This window comes from Rhinolophus hipposideros (assembly GCF_964194185.1).
Source record: "Rhinolophus hipposideros genome assembly, chromosome: 3".
NCBI classification, from domain to species: domain Eukaryota; kingdom Metazoa; phylum Chordata; class Mammalia; order Chiroptera; family Rhinolophidae; genus Rhinolophus; species Rhinolophus hipposideros.
The window spans coordinates 30,326,808-30,340,438 of NC_138049.1; the positions used below are offsets into that span (position 1 = coordinate 30,326,808).

Consider the following 13,631-nt stretch of genomic DNA (forward strand, 5'->3'; position numbering starts at 1 on the left):
TAATGTTTCAAAAGGCCATTGATCAACTCTACAAGTACCAAATTCCTTTTGCATTTCAGAAATGGATTTTCTGTATTTTATATTTTTAAAAAGATAAACACAGCTTTTCAAATTGCTTTTCTTGTTCATCCTAGGATCAAATGACCAAGAGTACCACTGGATTAATTTCTCCTTTATCTTTCTACAATTGGTTTATAGGCCAGTCCATGCCTTATATTACAGTAAAATTGAAAATTGTATAACCAGCCACATATTTTCTCCCTTTCTTATCATAGAGAATTTTGCAAACTGACCCATAAGTGTAGGACAATAAAATATAGACTATTTTTCACCATGAAATAAAAAGTAAATTAATTCTACTAATACGCATTAGGAGCCTAATATGTACCAGCATTGTGCAAGACTGATGCATCTTTATGAATAAAGTCTGAAGTCTAGAAGAATAAAGTCTGAAGTTTAGAAGAGGGTCTACAAAGAATATGTTAAAATTAATTCCAGAATTTCCTGGAATTTCGAGGAAACAAATAATTCATTGATGTACCTGAATTTGATAACCTTCATTCTTATCAAGAATCAATTATCGGTTGACTAGAGCAACAGGAATGAGATAACCAAAATAACACATACAAAGTCTATACTTAGAAATACCCCACATCACACCTTTGCCGATACTCTCCCTTTTCTTCCATTGTGAGACCATGGCAGAGTTACCATTATGTTGTGGAATGGTCAGTACTCAGTTTTACCTCTCTAACCTGTCAACCAGAGAACATAGCCATAAAACTTGTTAACAAAAGTAAACAATGAAATCTATAAATAAGATGTTGAAAGAACTTGAATGAGCCATAGATTAAATACTAACTAATAAATATTTGAGAGCAGGCTATTCTTTTAGGAGTATATTCTTTTGGTTTATAAACATACAATAATTTTATATAAGAATTTCTTAGTGTCTGTCATTGCCAGAACTCTGGAGTAAGAAAAGAATGGCTTATATTAAATTTACTTTGTAAGTTGCTAAACATCTTGCCAGTCAACATTAAACACAATGTAATGTTCACATGCCAAAGAGAATATATTTCACTTAGATTACTTCATGAGAGAATTTTTTTCCTGTCTGTTAAATGATAATGAGCATGCCATACTGTAAAGGATAATTAATTATAGCCCATATTGAATGTTCTTCATATTTTTTGCTCATAGTATATATTTTATTTGACCTTTTTAATGCCCTGAAACAGTTACGGAATATAATAACGAATTCATAAAATGCAAGAGCCTTTGAAAGATATTTCCTTAACTCTTCAGCAGACTGGCGGAAATGTTAATTTGAGTTCTTGGGTTATTAACATTGTAAATGATAACACAAGGTAACACATTTGGAATTTGGAAAGGCTTTAGGGAAAAATACATATGTAATGAACACAGAAAATGTCTGAGTGTAGAAAAAAGTGACTTCCTTTTTTTAAATAACGGTCTCTGTGAACAGCTTTGAGCTATTGATGACTCATTAGTTGACAACCTCCTTAATGATTACTTCACTAACCCTTAGGGTGACTGACTCAAGCTGGCTAATAAACACTGTTCATGTCCACGAAAACATATTTTAAAATCAACTAAGAATAATTTCTCACTGCTTCAGGGATTAAAAGTTATGAGCTTGGTTTTATATCAAAATATTTATAAATGGAATGCCTTTGGCTGTGCATAGGTTTTCAACAAGCAAGAAAAGCTTAGCACATCCTCTCCTCTCTCTATCCCCAAAATCACACACTGCTTTCTTCCCTTCCCCTCATCTTCCTGCCTTCCTTCTAGTACATGTGGTTTATTGAGTAGGGATGCAAATGACTCATTTTAGTCCCATAGATCTTGTTCCAAGATAATATAATGGCTCAGAAGGGCATAATGGCATAATTTTCATGGCAGTTACGTAGTTAATATATCAAAACACAGGAAATCGACATATAAAATACTAACAATTCTTATTTCAAACTCTGTGCCTTCTCTAATGTCAGTCCCCTAGTATATGACCCCCTCCTGCCCACCACACACACACTTCTAAGCCGTGATGAAAATTTCAACACTATATTGTCTGCCTGAAATTTTAGATATTTTTCTCTTTACCAGTCCTAACAAGTCCATAATTGGTTCATCATATTTGGAACATATGGTGTTTTTTTTTAACTTTTTTTTTTTTTAAACCTAGTTGGTTTTAATTCATGTAGATACTGAGAATCAACAGTCCTGGATTCAAGTCCTGATTCTGCCACTAACTTGTGTGTTTCACTGGGTGTCAACTCTCATGTCCTTTTTGCTTCTAAATTCCAAATTTTTATGTTTCTATTAGCAAGTATCAACCTTTTGTACCACAAATACTGTTGCCTTGTCTAGATTATAAACAATTGCACTACAAACAAAATCTCTTAATTTGTAGACTACATGTTTCTGGGGACATAATTTATACTGTTTGGTTTGATGAGAAAGAACTAGAGAATTATTAGAATTCGCAATGTATTAAATAGTAAATCAATAGGGCAGGAGACAAAAATAAGTAATTTTTTCAATCATTTCTATAATAAAACACCTACTGAACCAACCAGTAGTAAAAGAAAGCAATAAGGAGAGAATATACAAAGTTTAAGATTATAGAGGAAACCAACTTGATGCTGTGAGAATGACAGGATCCCACGTGTAGAGATTTTCTGTATCTTCTTTATTACTTATGTTCTCCCTTCTTACACTGTCAGCAAAAGAAGAAATATAGACGTTAATAAGTTTACCAAAGATGTGTTTCAATAATAGGAACTGACCTGCCGACGTGTAAAGGTTGAGTAGACCTAATTCCATCACTTTAATGAACCCTGTTCTTGGGCAGGCCTGATTTTTAAATAATTGTCTCAGAATGGCATCAATGAATAAAAGGCACACAGTGAAGTTGGCATTTTTTCCCCTTGTGCCACCATACTGGGAGAAACAGCATACAAGAGAAAACTGAATTACTTCACTTTGAATTCCAGTCACAAAGGACTTAAAATCATTAAATGCGGATCTGATCCAATATCAAGGTTATATACTCTACTATTGAATAAGGTCTAAAATAGGATTGCACATAGGATGGGGGAAGGGTAAAGGGCAATCATTGCCAGTAAGAAACAGGATAATTCATGTGTGGCTACTCTTATGGCTCCTACATAGAAAACAAGTGATTGAGATCTTTGAACAATCTGAATCCCATAGCAAATTGAATGTGTATCACTGGGCAGGCCAAGACTTTAGTATTTAGGACACCATAGGTACAGTTTTGGTAAATTGATGGATTGTTTAAGTCTGTATTTCTTTCATTCATTCATCTTTATCTACTAAATTGTTAGTATACTATCCATTTTGATACAAAGTTGTGCCAAAAAAATTTTTTTTACTGATATTACCACTGTTTCCTTTAAAATTATGTAGACAGAAACACTAATTTGAGCCTGAAAGCTTTTACAATTGATGGCTGTTCTTGAGCCAACTGTGTGGTTTTACATTTTTTAGTATCCATCAAAACCAGTATTTCCTGCTTCATATAAGCTCTACCTCTTTTTAAATTATTATGCTTACATTAAGATTATCAGTGCTCAAGTAAATCTAAAGTGGATCATGCATCCTGTTTTGGGCCACTGCCACCATCTGGTGTGGATGCCTTTCACCCTGCTTATGAGTCAGCTGACAACTGGCTCACTGCTCTGGAAAAGCTCCTTTGGTTTTAGTGAGGATGTATTAGTTCCCTGTCACGGCTGTACGAAATCACACAAACATAGTGGATTAAAATAACATATATTCATTCTCTTACGGAAGTCCCAAATCAGTTTCACGGGGCTAAAGTCAAAGTGTCAGCAGGGCTGGTTCCTGTAGAGCCTCTGAGGGAAGAGCCCACTTGCTTTTTTCCAACGTCTGAAGCTTCATTCCGTGCATTTCTTGGCTCATGCCTCCTCCCTCCATCTTCAGAGCTGGAATCTTAGCATCATCCATTCTCTCTGCTTTGGTTACATCATGTTCTCCTCTGTAGTCAGATTTTCCTCTGCCTCCTTCTTATAAGGACCCTTCCGATTACATTAGGCCCACCTTAATAATTCAGGATAATCTCTCCCATCTCAAAATCTTTACAGTTGAAAGTCTATTTTGCCATATGAGGTAACATTCACAGGTTCTGGGGATTGTGACATATATATTTTAGGGGAACTTTACCCATTCTAATACAGGAGATATACTTGGGGATGGGGTGGGGACAGGATGAAGGTTGGAAAGCTCTTGGGTGACATTTTTAGATAGTAATAGCACATGTACATGTTAAATGCTTTCTGTGTGCCCATCTGGGGCACCATTCTGGACCATCTATGAGCATCAAGTCATTTCATTTACTGGAGCTGAGGAGTGAGGCTGGCACTCAGTTGCGACATGTGGTCTTCCGTCAGTAGTTCTCAGCACCTCTGATTAGTCAGTGCTCATGCCCAAGCCCACATGACCAGAAAGTAGAAGAGCCAAGTGCAAATACTGGTCCTCTGGCTCCAGCCTACATGTCTAACCACTCGGCTTTACCACAGCTCCTGCCCCTTATATCTTATGCTGCAAAGAGATCTTCATCCCAGGGCACCCAGAACCCTGCATTTCACAGTTGAGCAATCTAAAGGCTTTAAATTAAGAAATTAATTGAAACTGAACTAATTAAATTGAGAGACTGATTTACTCAAAGCTACACATCGAGGTTGGTAAAGCCATTGGGGGCATATTGTGCTCCTCTCACCTGCTCAGCTCTCCCACTTCTCAGTGGCATACCTCACGTTATGCGCTAATCTGTTGCCTCTCCTGTCACCACCACCAAATTCTAATTTTGAAATCTTAACTCCTTGTACCTCAGAATGTAACTATATTTGGAGATAGGTAAAGCCTTTAAAGGGAGATTAAGGTCAAAAGAGGCCTATAGGATGAGGCCCTAATTCAGTATGACTGGTATCTTTTTTTAAGAAAAAAGGCCATTGAGAACAGAGTGAGCTGGCCTACATGCCAAGGGGACAGGCCTCGGGAGAAACCAAACACCATGATCTTTGACTTCTAATCTCCAGATCTGTGAGAAAATTGTTTATTCTTTAAGTCATCCAGTTTGTGATATTTTGTTATGGTAGGCCAGCAAACTAATACACGCCAGGTAGACCAAAGGTGTTAGAAACTCTTTGGACTAGAGGCAGCTAGCCCACAGTCCAGATTCCTGAGGTTTCCCAGATGAAGAAATGGAGTTTCAATGTTTATGAAAGCCTAAGGGAAGTGTACAAAATATAGCCTAACTAAAATTCCAAATTTCACTGCTTTGGGGTGGACTTGTATGAAGTCAATGCAGTAATATCAGTTATTTTATATGCATATATCTTTGATTAATTTAAAATGAGACAGTTATTTATCATTTAATAAAGTTGATTTGTTTGGTAAATGAAAACTTTGGGCTTTTTGATGGAGACAGATTGAACAGGAATCACTGCTTTAAACCCTGATTCTTTTATTTGGGTCTTCCAAGACCCATGCTGTTTAATCCTCTTCAAATTGCTAGAGCTTTTTCAGGAGTGAACCAGGAAAATTGTATGGCTTTAGTCATTTGTCACATCAGGGGTATTAAGAGCCATTGTTTTTAAATCTGTATCACTGACATTTGTGAGACGCTATATATCTGGTTATTTTTCCTAAGAGTTGATGAAATTTTAAGTGAAAATGATCCCAAGTGTATGAGTCAGGGTTCTCCAGGGAAACTGAACCAATAGGATAGATATATATAGAGATAGAGGGAGATTATTATAAGGAATTGGCTGATGTGATTGTGGAGGCCAAGAAGTCCCACGATCTGCCATCTACAAACTAGAGAGGCCCAGGAAAGCGGGTGGTATAGTTCCACTCCAAACCTGAAGGCCTGAGAACCAGGGGAACTAACTAGTGGTGTAAACCCCAGTCCGTGTGCGAAGGCCCGAGGACTGGGAGCACTGATGTTTGAGGACAGGAGAAGATGGGTGTCCCAGCTCAAGCACAGACAGCTTGCCCTTTCATTGCCATTTTGTTCTATGCAGGCCCTCAACAGATTACATAATAGTCACTGAAATTGGTGTGGGGGTGATCTTCGTTACAGTGGATTCAAATGCTAATCTCTTCTGGAAACACTGTCACAAACACACCTAGAAATGTGGGCATCCCATAGCCCAGTCAAGTTGACACATATTAACCATTACACCAAGAGAACAAAATATGAAAATAACCTAATTAAATAGGTGACTGGACCTAGCTCTCTCATCTAACAGAAGCAAAATAAAGAAGCCACAACACCCAATACATGTACTAGAGTATCAAGCATCTGCAGTAGAATGTAATTGAAAATTTGAAAAACAAATTTTAGACAGAAATTTGCATCTTATTTAAAAAATAATAGCAAATGTATGAAGAACACATATTTCTATTAAGAACAGAAGTTTATTAAATGCTTTATAGTAAAATATTGAGCCCATTCTATTACAATACACGGGCTTGATGTTCTAACAAGTAACACTGCCACAAAGCTCCTGATGCCAACACAAGGTGGAATTGTAGGGACCTACAAATAGAAATATATCTTCCTTCTCTTCAACAACTGCAACGCTGACGTTCAGAAATGCTTAGGCATTGGGGAAAAGCTCTGAATTTTACTGAGTATCCCATTAAACAATTCTTAAAAAAATTGTTACCTTAATGGAAAACATGAAAATTTTCTCATGGAAACATCCATTTTAACATTTATTATCTTCAATAACTGAGGACCACAATCCTAAAAATGTATTATACCATTAGAAAGTCTTTGGAGTAATCATAAAGCTTTCCAACACAAGGTAAATTTCAAGGCAACTTATCAAGGACTAAATTTTCTTGAACCACCACGCTAGTGATATGTGAAGATAAAAGGAAATGTCAAGGTTAGCTATTATTTTCCATATAAGAGAATCTAAAAAATATTGGAGACAAATAAGGATGTGAAAATGAACGGACATTGGATGATAATAGAGATAGATGGCTCAAAAAAGGTACTGAGACTAGTTAGCATTAAGTAGCAAGTAATGTATTTTCATTCATTAGTCAACAGTTTCTTCATGTATATAATTGTATCAAGGTAGCATTTCTAAAAAACGTAATTGGTCCATTCATTTTTCAAGTCATTCACAAAGAAATTTCAGTTCTGAATATCTAAAGTTATAGCTGATAGCATTTTGATTATTTACCCCTAAGAATATCTCCCGTTCTCAGCCATGGCTCTTAAATACATGGTTTCTTGATAATATATCACTAAAACAGAACTGATGTTGAAAAAAATACTACATAACTACCAACTTAACTAATTCGTAGCAATTAGCTCACACAGAACTAAACCGTATTATTTAGCTGGGACAGAAGCTAGGTAGATCTTTTTCCTTTTAAATAATCTAACCAATCCTACATAAGAGCAGTTATTCAGAAAAATCACACCTACGTAAGATATGCACTCACACTCATTTATAAATATATATTGAGGCTTGGGCTTGAATTTGGTACTTCTAGTCCACACTTGGATACCCTACCTTTTCCAAACTGGACAAGTCATTCTATGAGTATGACCATTAACAAGAACTTACAAGTAAAGAAAAGGAGCTTTAATGCAGATGGAAGTATTTTGTATTCATTTTAAGAAAAGACATCATGCTTTCAAAGGAATGGAAAAAATAAAATCATGTGATAATAAAGAGTACTGCAATCTTAGTAACCCAAACATACAGCTGTCTCCATTACAAAATTAAGCAGCCATATCTAATACACTATAAACCATTTGATTAAAAAGGCTTATAACCAATGCTTTAACAATGAAACACTGGTGAAAATAGTTTTAAAATATATAACCTTGTAAAATGATATTTTTTTTTAACATTAAAACCTTGTTTCAGAAGTTCCCCGCTTTAGGTTGTTACTCAAAAACTCATCATGTTCAAAACTCAAATTATTGTGAGATCTTGAAATCATAAGAAGCTTCTCCTTATTGGTAAAGTCTTTTTTGATTGCAGCCTGGGGCACAAGCAACCTCTCCATGGGGTCCTCTTTGTTCTCTAGTTTCATATACCCTTTGCTATTGCTTCGATCCAACCGAGGCCAACTTGGATGTTTCCGCTGTTCTGCCTGAACAGTTAGGGTGGAGTGACCTCGGTCTAAGTCTAGGGATTTGGAATGTGACGAGAGTAAGTGCAAGGATGTGTTAGACCCAAACTGTCTTCTGGCAGCCCCAGGAGACAAGAGCTGTCCAGCCCCAGGTCCAAGGGCCACAGAAGACTTGTGACTTGACAGTGACTCCCCCATGGAATGATTCCGGGGAAGCACCATGCTGACGGGCTGGAAGGACGCACCGGTGTTGGGCAAAGGGACCACAAGGGAATCCATGGACAAATTCCTTGACCTACTTTTGAGGTTCTCAGAATCCTCAGTGATGTTATCTATACTGGGCTCATCAATAACGCAGTTGTTAAGTTTGATCACAGGCAGTGTAAAAGCGCTGATGGATGATGACACAATTGACTTGGTTTCACATTTCTTAGGGCCGCTGGTCTTATCTTCAGCTGTCTTGGAAGGAGGTGGACAGAGGCCAAAGACAGAGACAGAGCTGTCAGAGAGCAAAGGCGGCATAAGATGCCCAAAACTCTTACTTTCATTTAGCACAAGCTCATCCTCCTCAACAGAACTGTCCACCCGAAAACTGCTCCTAAAACCCGAGAAAGAGGCAATAGTATTTGCTGCCAGTCTGGAGGCACAGGAGCTCCCATTTTGTTTTACTTCTGTTTCTCCCATCAAACCAGTGTAGACGCCATTCATGTGCTTTTGCTCCTTGATTCTTAGCGTGTGGATGTCTATGACAGTAGAATAGATGTCCCTCATGTGTATGATTTTGGTTTCTTTGTCACGGTTCTCATGAAGAATGGCATTAGCACAAATGAATATAAAAATGCCAATTCCCATTGTAAAAGGGCCCAGCATTTTCATTTTATCAGAATGTAAATGCTGCTCAAAGAAGCGAACCACCACACCACCTTGCTTCCGCATGACCTGAGTTTCGTTTGTCGACAATGTTGTCTCAGCATCGATCAAATGTTCTTTTTGGGGCCAATATCCAAGGACTGCCATTGCGATTCCTACAATAGAGATAAGCACTCCTAAAATGAGGAAAAATCCAGATGGAGAATAAAGCCGAATTTTCCCTCGAACAACCACAACATCGGCGCGAGGCCGACGCCTGACTGGTTTCTTCTCTTCAGCAGCAGGAGATGGGCTGAGGTTGACATGGTGCTGGGATCTGGCCGAGTCTTGCCTTTTCAAGGCAGCCAGGCCAGTTATCACTCCACCCGTCGCTATCATAGCTTAGGCTTTTATTCTGAAAAGAAGGGGAAAAGATGGTCACCTAAGTATGTTCTGGTATATGCTCATCAATTCAACAATTTGCTTTCGTTGGGGCAGAAAAACATCTTTTTAATTAACAGTTTAGGTAGAAGTTTTATTTATTGACTAATGTAAAATTCTGGAGATTTCATTTTTGGCTGAATCAGTGTTTCTGTCATTAATGAAATGTTAGCTCAAGGTATATTTTACTTAAATAATTTTAACGCTCATAAAATAGTCCTCTGGTCATAAGGCGTGTGCGCGCTCTCTCAATCGCACGTGTGCACTCACTATCCTCATTATCTGTATTATTTTAAAGAAATGGAAAAATCCAGAGTACTTAATAGGCCCCAAATAAATAAACCCTAGACTTACAAAAAGAATACGTTCCAGCAGGTCACAGCTCTAAGACCAGTCTTGTGAAAGTCACCAGTGAGCTCTTAACTACCACATTTCATTTCTCCCTCTCGAGTCTCATCTTCCTTCCTTCTCCATTTCCATGGATATTACTGACCCCTTCTCTCTTCAAACTCTTGTCCAGTCTTTTATGATCCTAAGTTTTCCTGGCTCTTCCCTGACCTCATTATTTCAATTATGGCTCATCTTCCCTCACCTAAAAGTAGACCACCTTCGCCCAAGGGCCCTGACCTTGCTTATCTTCTCTTCATACTCTCCCTTGGCATTCATATCCACTCCTACACCTTCCACCACTTCCTTTATGCTAATGAGCCCCAAGTCTATATTTCAAATCATAGCCTGAGTTTCAATTTCACATTTCCAACTCTCCATTGGGAAACATATATACGTGAATGTGCTGCTAACAAAGCTGAACTCACCTTTCTACCTGCACAGCTTGACTTTTTTAATAGTGTCAGTTCTCACATTTGAGTCTTCACAGTCCTCTTTAAGTCCTCCTTTTCTCCTTCTTCTCATCTTCCAATCAGGTCCTGAGTCCTAGAAATTTTCACTTCACAGTGTCTCTCAAATCCATCCCTCCATTCCAACTTACTCTTTCCAGCCTAGAGCAGCTCTTATTATTATTCTTACTGGACCTCCCAACTGGTCTTCCAAACTCCAACTTCTCTTCCTCCACAATCAAGCCTACACGCTGAGGGCAGATTAACTACCCTAAAACACAGCTGTGAAGTTGCTTAAAGTGTAGAATAATTGATAAAATATCCCCCACTACTTACAAAGTTTAATCTGGCATTTCAAATCCATGGGATTTAGCTTTATATCTGACTGCTCCCTTTCATTTATATAAAATTAAAGCCAACAATATTCTCTGTACTCCGTATTATACTGTTTCTGAGACTTTGTTAATATTTCATCCATCTAGACCTCCCACCCCCCTCCTCCAATTTCACATCATAACATCTGGCTAGTCATCAAAGCTCATATTTTACTTCCCTTTATAAAACCTTCTCTCAGCAAATCCCACATGAGTTCATTCCTCAGAGCATTTTAGCAAGTTTTCTATGGCACTTGCAATATTATACTGTCTTAGTTCTTCCATGTCTTATGGTCAAACATCAAGATTAATTCATATTTGTATTACCAGAAACATTCAATATAGTACCTTGTACATAGCCAGCGTTCAAGAAATATTTGCTAAAATATTTAATAATGGAGTAATTCTGCTGAGATATGCTGAATGACCATCATATTACTACACTAAATTTCTAGTTAAAAACATCAACAAAACTAATACCAAAACAAAAGGCAACATTTTGTGAGTTGGTAAAATATTTGTCATTATTTGAAATGAATAGTTCTCAAGCTGCCAAATCTGGCTGGTAGGAAACAGGCTATTTTAAGACCCACAACATCTCTGGCAAATTTCTGAGAGGGTTTCTTCACGGTCTCAAATCTTGTCTTGCAAAATCAAGCTCTCCTTTTGAATTTCTATTTATGATTTCTGAATTGTGTTTAAGTAACAAGGTTATGGATGGTATGTACAGTTTTAGCTAGCTGAACAAGCTGGTGAGTAAACCCAGCCTTCATTGGAGTTATAATTAGGATTAAAACAGTTTAATGCTGGAAACACAAACTATATTGTAACCCATAGCTCTAGTCTATGAAATTAATCAAAGTATACATACTACAGTTTAGAACTTCCCCCAAACCTTGGCTAAAACAAAACTTAGTGTCAGCCTACATCTTCTTAAACGAAAACAGTTTCAAATGTCTAAATAAAATGCTTAGATTAGATAGCAACCATCTAACTCAGTTATTCCCATATGGCAGGATAAGGATTTAGTCTGAAATCCTGCTGAACTGAATAAAAACATGGGCAAAGGGATTTCATGTGGTTTAAAAAAAACCACCGTGAATTACCATTCTATACAAATTCTTAGTCCTCCCCCACTTGTTAAAACATTTTCTGCAGGCAGTGCCATTTTCTATTCCTGAGGCTGAGAGAGGAAAGGGGGCTGGAGGCGGAAAAACATGTTTTGAGAAAGATAGATGGGGACAGGAAGGTGAAAAAGAATGATGAGGGACTGGGCTCATTGGTGAGGAAGCACAGCAGGTTAGACCAAATACGAATAAAAAGCAAGAGTATGAAAATTTATTTAAAAATGAAAGAAAGCAAGACTTCTGGAGGAGTTCAGAAATAAAGAGTAGGATGGGGGGAAGTGAAAGGCTCGCACAGCTGCTTCGGCCAGTACGTGTCCACGCCAGATCCAGGCAGGGGCAACCCGGACTCCCAAGAATTAGCAAACTCAGGCTGGGAGCCATTGTCCTTTAGTAACTCCACTGGAAGCAATTCAGCACTAAGTGAGCCTCTACTGTGACTCGGGGACCCAGCCCTGAGGGGAAAGCAAAGATGTTTCCCCTCAGGAAAGCAAACTCGGTCCCTGCTTTCAAGAACTTGGAACCTAATGAAGGAGTTGGTATATCCACCTAAAACAGAACGAGATGACCTCTAGAATGAAAATTTCAGTTAGGGGGATCTTTACAACAGGCTTCATGCAGGTGATAGCATTCTAACATTTATCACAGTAAAAAATCAAGAGCATTTCAGGTAAACTCAAGAGAAAGAAAGGCTGGAGGACAGAGTTCGGGCCTACCTTTAGCACATTGCTCAGCACTGAGGGAGGAAAGCATGTAAACCTAGAGAGGAAAGGAGGGCCAAGTCTTGGAAATTAGGAAGTGTCATTCCTGAATACTTGAATTTTACACTTATATGCAATGGAGTTGGAGTAAGACTCAAATACTGCTACTGCTGTCTTAGGAAAATTAATCTCAACTTGTAGATAAAAGCAGTAATGCAGGACTGATATTGGGAAATAGCATGAGGACACCAAAGGCAGCTTTGCAATAAGAAGCCGAGTGAAATTATACAACCTAAGGGGAGTGAAGGTACAGGCCTTGCATCTACAAAGTGCAACGTCAACTTGGTCCAAAATGTTCAGTATACGCAGAAACAGCCTAACTCTACTTTTTTATGTATGCTGCAAAGCCACATCCTATACATTCATCACTAGTTTTCTGTTTTTTAGTGAGGGGCGGGCTTAGGGACCCGGTTCACTACAGTCTCCTATTGTAACAAATCACAGCATTCTTTTCTAAATTTTAATAACAATAGTAGTAATGATTGCTAACACACACACACACACACACACACACACACACACACACACACACACTGCTGATGACCAGGCACTGAGTGCTTTAGGTAAAACGGCATATTTATTCTCACAACAGCTCTGGAAATGCATATGATCATAACCGTCTGTTTTACAGATGAGAGAACAGGCTGAGAGAGTTTAGGTAACTGGCCTAAGGTCACACAGGTCAGGGTGGCGCCAGAGCCTGTGCTCTTACAGACTTTGAGATGAGGACGGGATGGCTCTAAAGTCTCTTTCCCTGAGGTTTTCTTTCCCTATCAGTTTTTCTTACTTTGATTCCTGTTTCCATCAGATCCTAATTAATGCTCTCTGTCTTTAAAACTGTGACAGTGGATGAACCCACTTCCATTTCTGGTCACACTGACCACACGGGAGAAGCCACGGGGAGCAGATAAGGGTGAAAGCGTGTGCTTGGGAGACCTGTGTAGGTCCCCTTCAGCACGTGAAGGTGCAGACTCAGAACAGACCACCCCCAACCTCCACACTTCTCTTTGATCTCTACTATCCATGATGGGGCTGGGTCGGGACTTATTTCCTAAACGATCCAAATGAAGAATTTTA

The 13,631-nt window shown here is 38.3% G+C and overlaps 1 protein-coding gene across 1 annotated transcript in view; it reads right to left on the reverse strand.

The window, feature by feature from the left end:
• Window positions 1-6,475: 6,475 nt before the first annotated feature.
• TMEM200A (transmembrane protein 200A) overlaps window positions 6,476-13,631 on the reverse strand; it is a 66,360-nt gene continuing 59,204 nt past the window's right edge. The window contains exon 2 of the mRNA XM_081044378.1: window positions 6,476-9,433. Coding sequence (XP_080900504.1) covers window positions 7,945-9,417 — 1,473 coding nt within the window. The 5' untranslated portion in view covers window positions 9,418-9,433 and the 3' untranslated portion in view covers window positions 6,476-7,944. The remainder of the gene's footprint in view (window positions 9,434-13,631) is intronic.